The sequence below is a fragment of the Mauremys mutica genome, chromosome 2 (assembly GCF_020497125.1).
Source record: "Mauremys mutica isolate MM-2020 ecotype Southern chromosome 2, ASM2049712v1, whole genome shotgun sequence".
NCBI classification, from domain to species: Eukaryota; Metazoa; Chordata; order Testudines; family Geoemydidae; genus Mauremys; species Mauremys mutica.
In genome coordinates this window covers 50,338,143-50,357,998 of record NC_059073.1, presented here as the reverse complement: position 1 = coordinate 50,357,998, position 19,856 = coordinate 50,338,143, and the positions used below count along the sequence as shown (strand labels likewise).

Genomic DNA, 19,856 nt, shown 5'->3' with positions numbered 1-19,856 from the left:
TCCAGTACAGGAAAGAGCTTCTAATATGGCCTTTATCTTTAAACATCAAAATGAGGAGAATGCGAAGTGTGGATGGACACACATCAACCAGTTGCACATGACAACAGAACCAGAAATAACTACCATTGGATAATTGCCAATTATTCAAGCCTCTACCCATAAGCTAGGCAACCTCAATATGGTTGTATGGAGATGTAAACATGTTGTCAGTGTTCAGGCAGCAGTATGTGGTTCTAATTATTGTTGAAGCGCTCTACTGTAAACTAGTGGTAGTAAAATGGGACACAGAGTACAGAGAGGGACTTATTCCATGATTAGGCGGCCTCCATATCTTTCAGAAACTTAGACCAGCACACACAGGCTCCAAAGCTAGCAGGTGCCTGGATTGGAAGTTGAGTTTTTGGAACACACTCAACAGAACAAGCTATGTATGGCAAGTCATATGTCAGAGCGATGCTGGTCCACAAAATGACATTTCAAGTTTTGTGGTGCCTATTTCATCCACAACTCTTGGACTTAATAGCAATGCATGATCAAGAGATTAAAGGGAATGTTAAAGCATATCAGTCACATTTTTATGGTAAGCTCTTGTCAGTTTGTACTTTACAAGGATTTCAAAATCTCACCTCCACATTTGTGACTGGCAAAGGTGAAGGTAGTGTGAACTTCAGGTTGTGGTGGTAGTACATGGCTGTACTGCTCATGTTAAGCAGTGCCCAGAGGGAAAGAAATTGGGAGCTGCCTCTCTTCACTCTCAAATGAATACTTCTTGCAATATGACCACACAAAATATGCAAGATAGGGTGCCACCTATGTCACAGAAATACATCAACTTCCATCTTAAGTGTTCCAGGGTCCCTTGCTGGAACTCTTGTCAAGAGATCATGACAGAAGGTCAACCAAATGATCCCTGATCAGAGCCAAGAAAGAGAGGTGGAATTGTAGGCATCACAAATACATACTCAGCCCTCACTTTCCAGTGACGACACCAGTTTCTAACGCATCTTGGATTGGATGACTTGGAGAAGGCGTGTAAATGTGTGGGACTCATCGCTGTGGTGCCTCCTGCTGGTCGTCTTGGGGAATTAGCTATCCAGCCTCCAGAGCACCCTCTGCAGGCCAGTGTCACTACCGCTTGGCCCCCATGTCCCTCCTGGACCCAGTGCCCTGTTGTCTGGGGTGCTGCCCCCTGGCAGTACCCCCACAGTCTGGGTCTCCCCCTCCCAGGGAACCCCCCACCCACTATCTCCACTTTGCCTCAGTCTTGGCTACTGCTCAGTCTCCATCTAGCCCCTGTTCACTGGGGCAGACTGCAGTATAAGCCACTCATCACAGGCAAAGGGGTTTGGACCTGCCACCTCTGGCTACCCATGGGCTGCCCCCTGCAACCCAGTACCTAATAGGCCTTACCAGGCCTGAACCCTGGGGCTTTCTAGTCCGGAGCTCCCTGGCTCCCTTGGCCTTTCCTCAGCCCTGCTCCACTCTAGATACCTGGTTAAGCTCCTTGCAGCCAGGCCCTTCTGCTTGAGCTCTTGGCTCAAGCCTGTATAGGGCCAGCTGGGCCCTGATTGGGGTGTGGCCCAGCTCCAGCTGCTTCCCTAGTCAGCCTAGTAGCTGCTTTCCCTACCACAGCCCTCTCCCAGGGCTGTTTTAAGCCCTTCAGGGCAGGAGCGGGGTAAGCACCCCGCTACAAGGTGCCAAGTACAGAAGCGTTTACTTGTAAGATGTATGGTCCACAACACGGGCAAAGAAGCATGCACCATTTTGTTCACATACTTGTGGTCATAAGAAACACTACCTCCCACCAAGCAATGCATTTTTCTTCCACATGCGCAGAGCTTGCTATCAGGCACTAGTTTGGAGACAAACCCACTGCCCAAATCCAATCGTTTCTCCTCCAAATACAATGGGCTGGAAACAGGAGGACAGAGGTCTGGTGCCTCGGTTCATGTCATTGCCACCAGTACCCACAGATTGCATGGAGGCAATACTCTGTGGCAGCACAACAGGGTGCAGAAGTCAGCGATGCATGTGAAGGGAAGCATGAGTTCATATAGAGAACTGACACCACCTTGTGCCAATGTACCTGATACTTAGAGATTCTTCTTAATGTGCCTCAGGTGGGCACATGACCAGGATTCATCATCAAATTTGGTCCACTGGTTGGATCCTTAGTTTCCCCCGCTCAGGCGAAGTACTGATGAGTACAAAGTGAATGCTGAAGTGCAGTATTATCAAATAATTAGATATGCCAAAATGACCTAATATGTTAATTCAATTTGCCACCATATACCTAAGTTTGAAAAAGTACAACATGAACTTTTGTGTGTTTAAGATATGTACTTAATGTTTAGTCAGGAAAAATTCAAGACCTATGATATAGCAGTTTTTTAAAATATTGAAAAATATCATTGACCAAATATCACTGAGCTATTGTCTGCTAAAATTTAAAAGTAAACTTAAATTAGAAGTCATTCTTCTTTAGAAACTTTAAAGAATCAAGGATTATCCAGTTCCTCTCATCAGTTGTGCTAAGTGTTCCTATTAAACTATAGTCTGAAGAGTTCAGATATTAGAAAACATGGAAACCAGAGTGTTTAAGCTGGATAGAAATCTTTTGTACAGCTGCAGGGAGAGCAATCTGTTGAAGGCCTGGAAGAAATGACTTTAACATCTAATTTTGAGGAAATCTAATTGCCTCAATTAGATGTTAGTCATTTCCACTGTGCTGGATCTATCTTGGCTATGTACAGCTGCACTATAAATAGAGTACTGGATCATTAAACAGCAAAAGAAAAGATCAGCCTGGCATCATTATGGCCAAATATGCTGATTGATTAGGTTTTTTAAGTAAAATAAGAAACCTGTTTCTTAACACTTCATAGTGATATTTAATGATTAAATCTTCAAACCATTGTATAAACATTCACCAGTTAATCTTCCCAATGTCCCTGGGAGGGAGGTACTTATTATCCACATTTCACATTTTGGAAACTGAGGTGGAAGAGGTTACGGGACCAGCTCAGGCCACAGAAGGTGTTCTTGCGAAGAGCTAGGATTCACGTTTAGGAGCCCTATGCTCAGATAAATGGTAGTTTTTACGAGCAGTTCTGTTTTGACTGGGACAGTTTGAACTCTTGGTTTTTGTTCCAGACAAGAGCACTTGTCCCAGGCAATGGAGTTGGAGACTGAGCAATGCATTCACAATGGTTCACTGCTGTTCTTTTTTTCTACTAAAGTTGCTGTGCAGAGGGCACCTCTTTTTCCTGTTCTGCTGCATTTAACTGCTCTGTTCCCAGAATTAGGCCGCACCATTGTAGTGTAAGCAGTGTACCTGCTCTTTGTCACCAGGAGAGAGCTCTCCAGACGACATAATAAAACCAGCCCCCATGAGGGGCCATAGCTTCATCACCAAGAGTGTCTCCCGCTGACGAAGCACTGTCCATTTTGTCATTTAAAAATTTTAACAACATAAATGCAGTGTAGACATAGCCTTAGCTGTATAGTAGGGGTGGTAGTAGAGCCTGGAAGGCCGAAGAGGGGAGGCAGACAACAGTTTCAATTGTTCATATGGGAAAGGGATTGTCAGGTAAGAGAGGAGGCAGAACTGGTGTGAGAACCAAAAACTGCTTGGGGCGGGGGAATTGGTTATGCCTTTAGATACTCTAAAGCATGCTAATGTGTTGAGCATTAACTGGGCCTCAGATTCTGCTGGTGCTCACTAAAGTTTCCCTAATGTGCTTTTAATGTAGTAGTGTTTCAAACAGCACTACGTTAAAGCACACCAGCAGGGTGTACATGGACCAATTAATGCAGAGCAAGTTAGTGCACTTTAGAAATCACACCCATGTAGTGTGCATTGCCCCACCCTGTAAGGGCCTCTTCTGGGAAACTGAAACAGGGCTATCAAGGAATTATGAGCCTTGAGTAGCCCTATCATGATGGAACAATGGGTGCTTAACTGTTAACAGCCTTCATGGTTGGAGAATGGAAAACCCCAGCAAAAGGAAGAATCAGGAAAAAACTGTCAGACTGCTTTACTAGGAGGAGGCCGTTCCACCACAGAAACACAAGACACAGCTGAAGGAACTGGGCCACAGAAGATCCTTGCCTTCTCCCTAAAGAAAAGTCCTAAAAATAGTGGAAACTAGTCCAATTAAAAAGGATGAATATAAACAAATAACACAAGTATGTAGGGACAAAATTAGAAAGGCCAAGGCACAAGATCAAATTAGCTAGAGACATAAAGGGTAACAAGAAAACATTCTACAAATACATTAGAAGCAAGAGGAAGACCAATGACAGAACCATTAGCGGGCGGGGGGGGGGCGGGGAAATAATAACAGAAAATGTGGAAATGGCAGAAGTGCTTAATGACTTTGTTAGGTAAAAAAGCAAGTCCTTACTCACCTCTCCAGCACCCGAGTTCGTGCGGAGTTGGTATGGGGCTCACAAATCTGTCAGAGACCAGACAACACTTCGTTGATCAACGGGCTCACACTATCCTTAGCTTAAAAGCCTTCGGAGTAAGTCTGGCAAGTTTATTAGGGGTGAGCATCAATATTTATACACAGAAGTAAACAAAGTGATTAACAGATCATAATGGTCATGCATAATCAAACAAGATTCTACAGGATAAAACAGGTTAAAATGTAAATTAGAAAAGACAAAGGGGGAGATGGCTACTTAAGGGGAGGGGGGTGTCATGAGTAGTTCGCAGGTCAGAGCTTTGATTAAAAGTTTCAGATAGAGACATCAAGTCTGGGTTAAGTTTAAACTCATAAGTTCAGACTCAACAACTTCTTTGTTTCGATTTTCACCAAGTTTGGTGGTGATTGGACATCTAACGTAGTGAATGGCAGTGAAAATGGGTAAGCTCAGGGTATGGCTACACTTACAAATCTGCAGCGCTGGTAGTCCAGCTGTGCAGGGCCAGCGCTGGTGTGTGGCCACACTCACAGCTACCAGCGCTGGTGTGTGGCCACATTTGCAGCATTTGCAGCGCTGTTGGGAGTGATGCATTATGGGCAGCTATCCCAGCATTCAAGTGGCAGCAACGGTGCTTTTCAAAAGAGGGGGGTGGGGTGGGGCGTAGTGTGACAGGGAGCGGGGGAGAGAGAGAGAGTGGATTTTTGGAGCCAACACTGTGTGTTTAGCTTCCTGACTTGAAAAATCAGAACATGTTCCCGATCCCTTACCCTTAACTCTAAACTGCAAACAGCCTGCAGCCAACACGACTCCCTTTCTCCCCTCTGCCCCCGCTGTTTCTGTCAAACCTACACTCACTCCCTGCCTGCCTCATTATCTCATTTGATTGTTCACAGATTGATCACAGCAAACAGGAGCTGTGTTTGTAGATAAACAGCTCCGAGATCAACGGAGCTACGGAGCTCGGAGTTCACAACAAAACAAAGAGAGGCTGCATAACAAAACAAAGAGAGTAATTTATAAAAGCATTCTGGGATACATCCTTATACCCTGGAGGCCAATCACAGCGCTGGTGTGTGGCCACACTTGATGACCAGCACTGCAGCACCAGCGCTGGAATCCTTATTCCCCATGCCGAGTGAGGTGTACGGCCAGCGCTGCAGCCAGGGAGTTGCAGCGCTGGAAGTGCCCTGCAGGTGTGGCCACTTACTAATTGCAGCGCTGGTGGAGGCTTTCCAGCGCTGCAACTCGCCAGTGTAGCCATACCCTCAGAGGCTAAAATAGGAAAAGAACAAGTTAAAAATTACGTAGACAAATTAGATGTCTTCAGGTCATCAGGGCCTGACGAAATGCATCCTAGAATACTCAAGGAGCTGACTGAGGAGCTATCTGAGCCATTCTGGGATGTATTAGAAGGAATGTTGTAAGCAAGACATGAGAAGTAATTCTTCTGCTCTACTCTGCACTGATTAGGCCTCAATTGGATTATTGTGTCCCGTACTGAGTGCTGTATTTCAGGAGAGATGTGGACAAATTGAAGAAAGTCCAGAGAAGAGCAACAAAAATTATTAAAAGTCTAGAAAACGTGATCCACCAGGGAAGATTTTAAAAATTGGGTTTGTTTAGTCTGGAAAAAAGACGACTGAGAGGGGACATAACAGGTTCAAGTACATAAAAGGTTGTTACAAGGAGAGAGAAGAATTGTTCTTCTTAACCTCTGAGGATAGGACAAGAAGCAATGGGCTTAAATTGCAGTAACGGAGATTTAGGTTGGAGATGGAAAAAAAACTTCCTACCTGTCAGGGAATAAATTGCCTTAGGGAGGTTGTGGAATCTCCATCTGTCAAGGCTGAATCCCCACTCTGTCATTCCAAGTACAGAAGGTAGAGGCCTCCCAAGGATTCTAAAATTTAATACTTGCCACTCCAGGCTTGTATTAAACTCCCAAGGTTATAGCTTCTCTCTGACGTTGGTTTGGTAAACGCCACCACCCAAATGCCAAAAACAAACACCAAAAAAAAAACCAAACCTTTGGACCCAGGAAGGAACATTTGGGAATTTCTCCCTTTGGTACCCTCAAGCGCTTTTCCTCCTTCCCACACCCCTCCTCGGGAAGAGCTGAGAAGGAAATCAAAGGAAATTAGCTGTGGCCACCAGCTAATCAAACAGCATAAGTACAAACCTTTTTGGACACCAAAAATCCAAATCCTTCTTTTAAAAAGGTAAATTTGTTTAAAACCAGAAAATACATCTGCAACATTAATACATCTGGAATTTAGGTTTTTGCTAGATTTTAAAAGAGCAATTCCAAAAATTAAGCACCCCAAATAGCTTTCTTGGAGGTTCATCTTAAAGGTTACAAGCAAACAAAAGCATCTGGGATTAGTACAGAGGAGAGCCACAAGCCACAATAAAAAATGCGATCAGGTTTATTCATCTAAATGTTCCCTATCCAAATGATTCCTTCTAGGTATGGAAGATAATTTTTCATACCTGGTTCAAACCTTACACAGCATTCCTGCTTATAGCATTGCTGCTCTGTCTGCCCCAGAGAACAACAGACAGGGCAAGTTTTTCTCATTTTAAAAAGTTCTAGCCTTCCCATTGGCCCTTTTGATCAGGTGCCGACTCCTTTTCTTTTACCTGTAGGCTTGTTAACCCTTTACAGGTAAAGCAAGCAGAGAACAGACACCAAGATAGATTTTACAGCTAACTGGCTAGCTGGGTGCTCATAAAAGGGAGCTATCCCCTACTTTATTTATTACACCATCATTGGAGATTTTTAAGAGCAGGTTAGACATACCTGTCAGGAATGGTCTAGATAATACTTAGTCCTGCGATGTGTGCAGGGGACTGGACTAGATGACCTCTTTAGGTCCCTTCCAGTCCTATGATTCTACAAAGACTCAGCTGAAGGAACTGGGGCACAGAAGAGCCTTGCCTTCTCCCTGAAGGACACTGATCAAAACCCAGCCTACTGTTTTGGCAGCTGTGAGGACTCTGAGGGAGGAAATTAGGTGTTTGTATTTTTTCCATGGATCTGTAAATCTTCAGCTTTCTGTGTGTGCGCGCACGCATACGTACACATACAACATTTTAAGAAGATCATTTGCAAAGCCTTCGTTTTTCTTCCTTTAACTGTTAGGTGATATAAACTGGAGTACCCAGGAGAGTGGATTTCTGGGAAGAGTATGTGTAGGCTTCTGAAAGAATTTGGTGGTTCGGCAGATAGCTGAAGGTAGTTTGACTGCAGGGTCTAATTTCCCAAGGAGTTGGGCCAGATGGGAATGCTTGACAGGGCAGAACTAGAAACACTGGACACTGCTCACATTCAGTTGGTTTGGAAGCACATGGGATCCAAAATTTGGGGCACAAATCAGCAGACTCGTGACTGTCCAAGTGGGGATTCAGCCAGGGCTGTAACAAATGTATTACCAAAGCTAAGCTACAGTTTATATTAAACTAAAAATAAAACATTATAACTGTCATAGAGTAGGAGCTGGAACTGCAGTCCAAGAACCAGATGTGATGAACTGCTTGCACAGCACTTCTTGCCAGTGGGCCTCCTTCAGGTTCAAGGAAAGACTCGGGATGCTTCAGAGGATGTCCAAGAAAGTTTACAGTAGGCACTTAAGGGATAATATGCTCCCAACTAAAGTTTTCCTTCTCCTAACCCTTGTAGTTAGAGGTTGGCTTTAGTCCAGGATTTTATATAAATGTCCAATTCCTTTTTAAATCCTGCTAAGTTCTTGGCTTCAGTATCCTGTTGCAGTGAGGTGCATAGTACATATGCATTGTGTGTGGGGTGTGGAAATTAATTTCAGCTCTGAATTTGCCAATTGTCCATTTCATTGAGTTTTAATTAGTTTTTGTATTATGTGACAGTGAAGACCTTCATATGGGTGTTTTGCAGCTTAATTAGTTAATGTTTAAGTGCTTTAAGAACTCAGGGTGAAAGGTGTGCCAGAAGTACCTTATTGAATTGATATGGTTTTCTAGTGCTATTTCCAGTTGCTTAATTTGGTATCCAAATGGTTTGAGAAGCCTGAATCTTTCATTGTATATACAAATGTTTGTGTGTTAATGATTGGAATGAAGTTTCTTATTTAAACGAAGCTAGAAGTTTGTTACGCTGGCACATATCCATATACTAAACTTGTCCAGATAGCACTTAGAGCTCCAAATCTTGTTCTTGAGAGGCTCATACTGTGCCCACTTCCTGATGCTTTTAGGTTGCACCTGTTAATTTTTGAAGTGTAAGTGTGTGTGTGTGTGTATATATATATATATATATATATATATATTTAATATTTAGTTCTTCTGCATATTTCCAGATTAGCAGATGGCAGCACAATGTGTAACAAAGGTGGAGCTGACCATCTCCTGCAACAATCTCCTGGATAAAGATGTTGGTTCAAAGTCAGACCCCCTGTGTGTACTTCTCCATAATACAAGTGGGCAGCAGTGGTATGAGGTAGAGTATGACACTTTTTCCTAGAATATTCTTAAAATACAGTCTGGCTGAAGATTTCTAACAATGAAAATAGTGAGGTACTAGAGTTACTTTCAATAGTTCTTATGACTTACCAACTCTACTAGATACTCAGGCCAGAGAGAGAGAGAGAGAGAGTGTGTGTGTATCAATCACAGACATGTAACCTGCTATGGAGCTGCACCATGCAAGTATAAGTTATGTCACTCAGGTGTGAATTAGCCAACCCCTGAGCAACAGAAGTTACACCTACCTAAGCACCGGTGTGGACAGCACTATGTCAGCAGAAGAGCTTCGCCCACCAACATAGCTACCACTGCTTGCGGGGGCTGAAGTAATTAAGTTGATGGGAGAGCTATCGCCCGTTGGCATAGAGTGTCTGCACTGACAGAACAGCTTCATTGGTGCAGCTGTGCCGCTGTAAGCTCTGTGGTGTACCTATAGCTTAAGTGTAATTTCCTGGGGTGCCTGCTCTCTGCAGAGAGTGGACAGGCAGGCAGCAAGCCTTCTGGTGTACTAGAGGAGCGAACACAGAAGCAGCAACTGCTGTCTCCTAATGGAGTAGGGTGTGCTTGCCTCCAAAACTGCCAGTGCTGCACTTTCTAATGATTTGATGTCTTCCTATTCTCTCATTGTTTTTTCTTGTCCAATGTGGTGATTTCATCAGGCCTACTAGGTTTTTCAGATGTTATTTCTGAGTTCATCTCTCCCAGCCTTCACTTTGGACAAAATGTTACGTTTTATTTATGAAATGTCCAAAGGTGACTGCATTTCATTGGTGGGAGAACTGATCCTTAAATACGCCTTGTCTACCACACCTGGATTTTGTAAAATTTAGTTTGTAAAGTCCTTTGTTCTGAACTCCTTTCATCCTAGAAGTGCATATTATTATACTTGCACCTACCAGGGCTCTTGGAAGCCTAGCATGAGATATGAATCGATTTGGCCACCTGCATAGTTGATAAACATCTTGCTAATGTGACTTTTTTTCTATCTGCAGGTTAATCGCACAGAAAGGGTTAAGAATTCCTTGAACCCGAAGTTCGCCAAGAGGTTCCTAATTGATTACTACTTTGAACTGGTTCAGAAGTTTAAATTTGGGATTTATGACATTGACAACAAAACCATTGATCTAAGTGATGATGACTTCCTGGGAGAATTCGAATGCACTCTGGGACAAGTGAGTTCAAACAGTGCCGGAGCTTATTCTACAGGGGATATGTTTGTGACTGGTTATTCCCAGCCTCCCAGGGTGCCACCTGTACAGGGGTACCACTGAGCCCGCCTGTTCCACCAGCCTGGGCTTCCTTACACTGTCCTGCTGAGCCAGGCCTTCAAGCCGCCTCTAGCGTGCGCACACACAGGTAGGGGGACACCCAGCTGCAAAAACACACAGAAACTGAAATCAACGCTGCATGGGAAGGCTTCAGCTAAGGAATGACCCAGCACTAAAGTGCACACCTCCTCTGGAGTCTAAACCTAAAATTGTATCGTCTTGCGCTGCACAGAGAACTGTACAGCGTAAGCTCATGAAATTTGCTCCTCCCTCCTCCCCCCGCCCCAGTATGGAGGAAGATATGCACAGCTTTTTGCCCCCTCAGTTATGAATTCCACAAACTAATTTTAGAGAGAACAAAAACAAGTTTATTAACTACAAAAGATAGATTTTAAGTCATTATAAGTGTTAGCAAACAGATCAAAGCAGATTACTGAGCAAATAAAACAAACTCACAAACTAAGCTTAATACACTAAAGAAACTGGTTACACGTAGTAATTTCTCACCCTAAATGTTGCTTTAGGCAGATTGCAGAGGTTCTCGAAGGCAAGCTGCTCTTGCTTGCAGCTTAAAACTCTAGGTATTTCTTTCACAGGCCAAACACCTTTTCCAGCCTGGGCTCAGTCCTTCTGTTCCCCTCCCTCCCCCGCCGCCCCACACACACCTTTGTCCTTGTTTCTTAGAGCTAGTCTACACTGGCAGTGCTAAAGCACTGCCATGACAGCGCTTTAACATGCCTTGTGTGGTCACGGCAGAGCTCTGGGAGAGAGCTCTCCCAGCACTCTTAAAAAACAAACCAACCAACCAAACAAACACACCCATCTCCACGAGTGCATAGCTACCAGCACTGGGAGCACTGTCTACACTGGTGCTTTACAGCGCTGAAACTTGCTGTGCTATGGGGTGTGTGTTTTCACACCCCTGAGTGAGAAAGTTGCAGTGCTGTAAATTGCCAGTGTAGACAAGCCATTTGATGTTTCCAGCCATTATTCTGGATGTGGATTCAGTGAAGAACAAAGCCCTGATTATGTTCATCCCCTGCCTTAAATAGGTTTTACATATGGCAAGAATCCTTTGTTTTCCAGTTTGGTTCCTCCCCACAAGTGAAAAAATAGTGGTATTCTATCATGGAGTCCAGTACCAAGTTACATGATCACATGACCCTGCAGTGTCAAAGCAGCCATAAGTCAAAGGCCTTTGTAGCATCCCAGGAAGGTGGGAGATTAGCATCTTCAAAGACCCATTGTTCTCCCTAATGGTCCATTGACTTGTCCCCAGCTAGCCAGCCATTCTTTCTGGTGGGCGTTCCCCAGGTGCTGGAAACACTTTTTTTTTATCAGATGTATAGTCAGTATTTCTGACTTTAAATACAAAAATAATATCTGCATTCAAATAGGATAATCACATTCACATTCACCAAATCATAACCTTTCTAATGGTATCTTACATGCCTATCTTGCACAAAACATATAGTTATGCTATAATCATATTATAACAATATTTCTATGAAGAATGAGGTGTAGTGTCACAATGTTATTACCCACTTTGATTTCTGCTAAAACTATGTAATAGTAAGGTTACATTAAACTGCCTCTTTTATACATATTGACCTATAACCATGCTCATATGAAGAAGTGAAGAATAGGAGTCTCTGCTAATTTGTCGACACTTAAAATGCTGCAGCTACGTATTTATGTTGACTAGAGGAGTTCTCCCATTTCGGGGAGGTGGATTACCTAATCAGAGGCAGTAGTTAGGTCAACGGGCGAATTCTCCCATCGACCTAGCACTGTTTACACTGGGGGTTAGGTCAGTTAACCGCATCGCTCAAGTGTACGGATTTTTCACTAATTTCCTAGTGTAGACCAGGTGTAAGAGTCTATGCAAGTTTGTTTTTGTCTCAGTTCAGCACATAAGATCATTCTGTGAGCAATTGTCTTGAGGGTTTGTCTAATGTATGCTAGTCGCTGTAGAATATGAGAGAATATTCTATCTCTATCACAAGAGGGTGAGATCTTTTATCGTGCCAACTTCTGTTGGTGAGAGACACCAGATTTTGAGCTCTTCTTCAGGTCAGGGAAATGTACTCAGAGCATCACAGCTAAATACAAGGTGGTACAGATTGTTTAGCATGAGTAGTTAACACACATTTCAAGGGATCATTCAAGTGACCTATTAACACTTCTCTAGTCATGGCGGGGGAAGGGAGAAGAGGCTGAGAGGAAGGGTTTAAGTGGGTTATAGATTGTTCGAAGAAGCATAAATCCAGGATCTCTATTCAGTCCATGATTTTTAGTATTTAGCAAAGCTGTGAAATTAAGCTCTCAGGCCCAACTTCAGAAGGTTTTGTTCTTATTTCCCTTGAGAATAAGGACTGAGAGGTCAGGTATAGAGTGATTGTTTTGTGAAAAGTGTTCACCCGAAAGTGATAAGGTACTTTTTTTGTTTTTTATCATTTTTCTGCATGAGTTGATTCAAGAGCATAATGATTCTCTGGTTTCACCTTCATAGTTGTTGTTGGGGCATTTAGTGCATTTGAGGAGGTGTACACTTCATGTTGTGATAAGCATGTGAAGGACTCGTGAATCTTAACACCCTCCACAACACACAGTCTCGATAATGCTAGCAGTGGAGATATGTCTTCAGCTTTTGCATCTGTTGTGGCAGGGTCTGGCGCCACTTTCAGTTGGCGTGCCCTGGTATGTGGGGAGCTTGTTTTTGATAATAGGGTGGGGGGGATTGTTTAAAGGCCAGAAATAAGGGTTCAGAAAAGATTTCTTTTAGAATGTGGTTCCCATTGAGTATGTGTTGTGATTATCTGATGATAATCCATATTGGTACCAATGTGGGGTGATAGGTGGAAACTAGGGGTGTGTGGTCAGAGGAGGTTTTATTTCTGTATTGATGCAAGTTCTGCTGTTTGGGTTATTTGCGTGGCCCATTCCATAAAATGATCTAATTCTCTGATGGAGTGTCCTTGTTTGGTGAAGGCAGTTTTTTAAGTGTGTTTATCCCAGGCGTTCTCCTGTGAGCATATTCTGTGGTATCTAAGTGCCTGGCTGTAGAAAACAGATTTCTTGATATGTTTGGGGTGGTTACTGGACCTCTGAAGGTAGGTGTGGTGATCCGTAGTTTTTTTTTTTTATATTGTTGTCTGTAGGATTCCATTGTCGAAGCTGATCTTGGCGTCCAGGAAGTTGTTGCTAGTGTAGGCATGTTTTAGAGAGACGTTTATGTATTGGTGGTAGTTGCTGAAGGTGTGGTGAAAACCTGAGCTAGTTTAGGTGTCTGTCCAGAGGATGAAAATATCATCTATGTATCTCGGGTATCTCGTTGGTTTCATGCTTGTGTTTGTCCAGAAATTCTTCTTCAAGGTGGCCCATGAAAAGGTTGGCATATTGAGAAGCCATCCTAGTACCATGGCTGTAATTATGCAGATTTCTGTGTAGAGGTGGGCTAGGAATAAATGAGAAATGATAGTTAGTCACTGCCATCCAGAATACCCAAATGCTTGTAGAGTCCAAACTGCTGTTGCCATAAATCCTATAGTAGCTATAAATCAATACCTTAAAGCATTATATGTTTTCTGAAACTTTTATCATTGTTACAGCAGCCTGATACCCTTCCTTTCTGCCAGATCAAAAACAAGATCATGTGGCATGATTGCAAAACATTGCAAACATCAGTAAATTATATGAATTGCTAATTTTGAAGGGTTTTTAATGAGACATCAGATGCCAGTGCATCTGAGCTAATTTAGCAGATCTGATTCTGGGATTAGAGGGAGGACAATAATTTCAGGTATTTTTAGAAAAACTCAAGTATCTTATCTACCTACAGCAAGAACTCCTTCTCTGCACTTGCTAACTTGCCTAGATAACGGGCTTCTAATTGGGGAGTGAAACTATGGAATTCAAAGTTGCCGGCTTTTCTACTTGAGCTTCTTCTAGAAGTAAAATTTAGAGATTCCAAGATGGAGAAACTAACAGCTCATTGCTGAAAGTTATTTATGAAGGTTCTTGTTGCTGTCATTACTGTTTGCTTCAGTGAGAGACATAGAAAAGTAAACTGTCTTCCTAAAAGGCCTTGTCTTCCTGTTAATGTTGTTACTCAATGCAGTTTGTTCTGTGTTTGAGATAAAATTATGAAAGGAATCTTTGAAAGAAGTTTGGTCTCTCTGGTCTCTCACATTCTTTTAAAAGATCTGTCTCCCCCTCTCCCTCCCCTCCACCAAAAAAAAAAAAAAAAAAAGGGAACTGAGTTCTAGTAGGTTTCAGAGTAGCAGCCGTGTTAGTCTGTATCCGCAAAAAAAACAGGAGTACTTGTGGCACCTTAAAGACTAACAAATTTATTTTAGCATGAGCTTTCGTGAGCTAAAGCTCACTTCTTCGGATGCATAGAATGGAACACACAGACAGGAGATATTTATACATACAGAGAACATGAAAAGGTGGAAGTATGCATACCAACAGGCAGAGTCTAATCAATTGAGATGAGCTATCATTAGCAGGAGGAAAAAAAACTTTTTGAAGTGATAATTAAGATGGCCCATAGAAGGTGTGAGGAGAACTTAACATAGGGAAATAGATTCAATTGGTGTAATGACCCAACCATTCCCAGTCTTTGTTTAAACCACAGTTAATTGTATCTAGTTTGCATATTAATTCAAGTTCAGCAGTCTCTCTTTGGAGTCTGTTTTTGAAGTTTTTTTGTTGCAAAATTGCCACCTTCAAGTCTGTCACTGAGTGGTTAGAAAGGTTGAAGTGTTCTCCCACTGGTTTTTGAATGTTATGATTCCTGATGTCAGATTTGTGTCCATTTATTCTTTTGCGTAGAGACTGTCCGGTTTGGCCAATGTACATGGCAGAGGGGCATTGCTGGCACATGATGGCATATATCACGTTGGTAGATGTGCAGGTGTACGAGCCCCTGATGGTGTGTCTGATGTGATTAGGTCCTGTGATGGTGTCACTTGAATGGATATGTGGACAGAGCTGGCATCGGGCTTTATTGCAAGGATAGGTTCCTGGGTTAGTGTTTATGTTGTATGGTGTGCGGTTGCTGGTGAGTATTTGCTTCAGATCTATACAGACACATGCCTGGAACCCCGACCAGGTGTATTCTATTTGCTACCCAAGATCCATAAACCTGGAAATCCTGGACGCCCCATCATCTCAAGCATTGGTACTTTAACAGCAGGATTGTCTGGCTATGTGGACTCTCTCCTCAGGCCCTATGCCACCAGCACTCCCAGCTATCTTCGAGACACCACTGACTTCCTGAGGAAACTACAATCCATCAGTGATCTTCCAGAAAACACCATTCTGGCCACTATGGATGTGGAAGCCCTCTACACTAACATTCCACACAAAGATGGACTACAAGCCATCAGGAACAGTATCCCCGATAATATCACGGCTAACCTGGTGGCTGAACTTTGTGACTTTGTCCTCACCCACAACTATTTCACATTTGGGGACAATATATATCTTCAAGTCAGTGGCACTACTATGGGTACCCGCATGGCCCCTCAGTATGCCAACATCTTTATGGCTGACTTAGAACAACGCTTCCTTAACTCTCGTTCCCTAACACCCCTACTCTACTTGCGCTACATTGATGACATCTTCATCATCTGGACTCATGGAAAAGAAGCCCTCGAGGAATTCCACCGAGATTTTAACAATTTCCATCCCACCATCAACCTCAGCCTAGACCAATCCACACAAGCGGTCCATTTCCTAGACACTACTGTGCTAATAAACGATGGTCACATAAATACCACCCTATACCGGAAACCCACTGACCGCTATACTTACTTACATGCCTCCAGCTTCCATCCCGGACACACCACACGATCCATTGTCTACAGCCAAGCTCTAAGATACAACCGTATTTGCTCCAATCCCTCGGACAGAGATAAACACCTACAAGATCTCTATCAAGCATTCTTAAACCTACAATACCCACCTGCTGAAGTGAAAAAACAGATTGACAGAGCCAGAAGAGTACCCAGAAGCCACCTACTACAGGACAGGCCTAAAAAAGAAAATAACAGAACACCACTAGCCATCACCTACAGCCCCCAACTAAAACCTCTCCAGCGCATCATCAAAGATTTACAACCTATCCTTAAAGATGATCCCTCACTCTCACAGATCTTGGGAGACAGGCCAGTCCTCGCTTATAGACAGCCTCCCAACCTGAAGCAAATACTCACCAGCAACCGCACACCATACAACATAAACACTAACCCAGGAACCTATCCTTGCAATAAAGCCCGATGCCAGCTCTGTCCACATATCCATTCAAGTGACACCATCACAGGACCTAATCACATCAGACACACCATCAGGGGCTCGTACACCTGCACATCTACCAACGTGATATATGCCATCATGTGCCAGCAATGCCCCTCTGCCATGTACATTGGCCAAACCGGACAGTCTCTACGCAAAAGAATAAATGGACACAAATCTGACATCAGGAATCATAACATTCAAAAACCAGTGGGAGAACACTTCAACCTTTCTAACCACTCAGTGACAGACTTGAAGGTGGCAATTTTGCAACAAAAAAACTTCAAAAACAGACTCCAAAGAGAGACTGCTGAACTTGAATTAATATGCAAACTAGATACAATTAACTGTGGTTTAAACAAAGACTGGGAATGGTTGGGTCATTACACCAATTGAATCTATTTCCCTATGTTAAGTTCTCCTCACACCTTCTATGGGCCATCTTAATTATCACTTCAAAAAGTTTTTTTTCCTCCTGCTAATGATAGCTCATCTCAATTGATTAGACTCTGCCTGTTGGTATGCATACTTCCACCTTTTCATGTTCTCTGTATGTATAAATATCTCCTGTCTGTGTGTTCCATTCTATGCATCCGAAGAAGTGAGCTTTAGCTCACGAAAGCTCATGCTAAAATAAATTTGTTAGTCTTTAAGGTGCCACAAGTACTCCTGTTTTTTTTGAGTTCTAGTAGAAGCTCAACCTCAAATTCTAAATGTAGGTAAAATAACACAATGAAACAAACATACTGTGTATCTTTTAGGCTGGCATATAAAACAAAAATGTACTTTTTTCCAGCAATCTGATTGCTTAAATTATTTGTCATATGTATAAATCCAAATGCAATGTGTCAAGAACTAAGGGATAGCCTAATCCAGGGGTAGGCAACCTGCGGCACGCGAGCTGATTTTCAGTGGCACTCTCACTGCCCGGGTCCTGGCCACCGGTCTGGAGTGCTCTGCATTCTAATTTAGTTTAAAATGAAGCTTCTTAAACATTTTAAAAACCTTATTTACTTTACATACAACAATAGTTTAGTTATATCTTATAGACTTTTAGAGAGAGACCTTCTAAAAACATTAAAATGTATTACTGGCACACGAAAACTTAAATTAGAGTGAATAAATGAAGACTCGGCACAGCACTTCTGAAAGGTTGCCGACCCCTGGCCTAATCTCTCAATTTCAGGCATCCTCCCTGCCATCTATCTATCTAATCTATTTATCTAGTCAGATACAAGCAATCTTTAGTAGTTATTCAGGAAAAGTCCTTTATTCTACTGTTGAAATTATTGATAGATGAAGGGTTTCTTGTTTATCTTAACTTGTGATTTACTTCTGCCATTAGTCAAAGTTGTATATAGGTTCATATCTTTAAATATTATCCAAACATATTGAAGGCTCTAAGAAATAAAAGTAATGCTGGAGTTCTCATGGTAGAATAGTTTCCTAAAATGGAACATGCAACACCACCTGTTTCTTTCAATGCGAAAAACTGTTAATTGTCAAGAGCTATTACTACAGTTTAACTTTTGTTTTGACAGATAGTCTCCAGCAAGACGCTGACAAGACCATTACTGTTTAAAAATGGTAAACCTGCAGGGAAAGGAAGCATTACGGTAGGATGATACTTGGCTTTCTCCTTCTAGCATATAGCCCACAAGTGTTTCTCTTACTGAGTTAAATGTATTCTATCACATCATAGTAATGGGAATATTTCTTTCACAGCTGGCTGTTTGCATCTTTCAATTTACAAAACGGTACTTCTATGTTAATCTAATTTATCAAAATCAAAAAGTCTTCAGAGGCTCAAATAATGACTTAATCAGTTTCAAATAAACTCAACTGGTGAACTTTTTTTAACAACAAAAATCAAATTGTTTCTTTCAATTTCTTATCCCTCAGGTCCTGAGCAAATGTGGACTCTAGTTGATTTTTATTTTCTTCCCAAATTATTTTACTTTCATCTCAAACTGCATCCTACATAAACAAAATTGGAATTGAAGTCTAATGAAGTGTCATGATGCCAGTGTAGGAACTAGATAAATGGCTAATATTTAGTGGTAACCACAGTAGGCATGTCAAGAGCTTTACAAATAATTAAGGCAGTCTGTGTCCTGAGCAATATATAATTTTTTTGGCAGAGAACAGCAAGGGGTTACACCAAAAGGGTAACTAGATAATGGAATTGAGACACAAGCATTAACATTCCTGATCTTTACTGTTTTTTCTGAAATAATACGTCTATTTAAAGTTACTCATCTTTAGGGCTACTTTGCAGTTTTATTATTGCTTTAGCTGTTAGGTTAATGAGCAAACACTAGCATATATACAATTATGGGGTTGTCAAGCAGTGAGTGGTAGAACTGTAGATTTGGCAGCCAATAAGAATATAAGCAACAACCATGCTGGCACTGAAGGGTATTTCTTGGTGCGAGAGCTATTGACTGGATGGAGAGCACATTAATGATCTTTATCTTTGAGGTCAGTTTGCAGCATCAGTGGGGGCTGTACTATGGTGGCTAGAGATATTCAGTTAATATAAACTCTAAGGCCAGAAGGGAATCTCATGATCATTTAGTCTGACCACTTGCACTTCACAGATCACAGAACCTCATTCACCCACTTCTGTAATAGACCCCTGGCTGAGTTACTGAAATTCTCCAATCTTGAATTAAAGACTTCAAGTTACAGAGAATCTACCATTTACTGTAGTTCAAACCAGCAAGTTACCCATACCCCATGCTGCAGAGGAAGGCAACCTCCCCCCCGGAGCTCTGCTAATCTGACCTAGGGGAAAATTCCTTCTTTACCCCAAATATAGTGGTCTGTTAGACCTTGAGCATATGGGCGAGCCGCACCAGCCAGACACCTAGGAAAGAATTTTCTGTAGTTATTCGGAGTCCTCCCTGCCTAGTATCCCATCTCCAGCCATTGGGGATATTTGCTAATAGCAGCTGCAGATCTGCTGTGTGTCATTGTAGGCAGTCTCATTATACTGTCCCCTCCATAAACTTATTAAGCTCAGTCTTGAAACAAGTTTTTGCCCTCACTACTCCCCTTGGAAGGCTTTTCCAGAACTTCACTCCTCTGATGGTTAAAACCTTCATCTAATTTCAAGCCTAACCTTATTGATGGCCAGTTTATATCCATTTGTTCTTGTGCTAGCTTTGGCCCTTAACTTAAATAACTTCTCTCCTTCCCTGGTGTTTATCCGTCTAATGTATTTATAGAAAGCAGTCATCTCCCCTCAGCCTTCATTTGGTTAAGCTAAACAAGCCAAGGTCCTTAAATCTCCTCTTGTAAGGTAGTTTCTCTATTCCGCTGATCATCCTAGTAGCTCGTCTTTGCACCTGTTCCAGT

The 19,856-nt window shown here is 42.3% G+C and overlaps 1 protein-coding gene across 3 annotated transcripts in view; it reads left to right on the top strand.

Moving 5' to 3' along the window:
* CPNE3 (copine 3) overlaps positions 1–19,856 on the top strand; it is a 75,016-nt gene that overhangs the window by 24,992 nt on the left and 30,168 nt on the right. For all 3 annotated transcript variants that reach the window (XM_045004497.1, XM_045004496.1, XM_045004498.1), the window contains 3 exons: positions 8,763–8,902; positions 9,921–10,100; positions 18,038–18,112. In XM_045004497.1, the coding sequence (XP_044860432.1) occupies positions 8,771–8,902; positions 9,921–10,100; positions 18,038–18,112 (387 nt within the window). In that variant the 5' untranslated portion in view covers positions 8,763–8,770. The remainder of the gene's footprint in view (positions 1–8,762; positions 8,903–9,920; positions 10,101–18,037; positions 18,113–19,856) is intronic.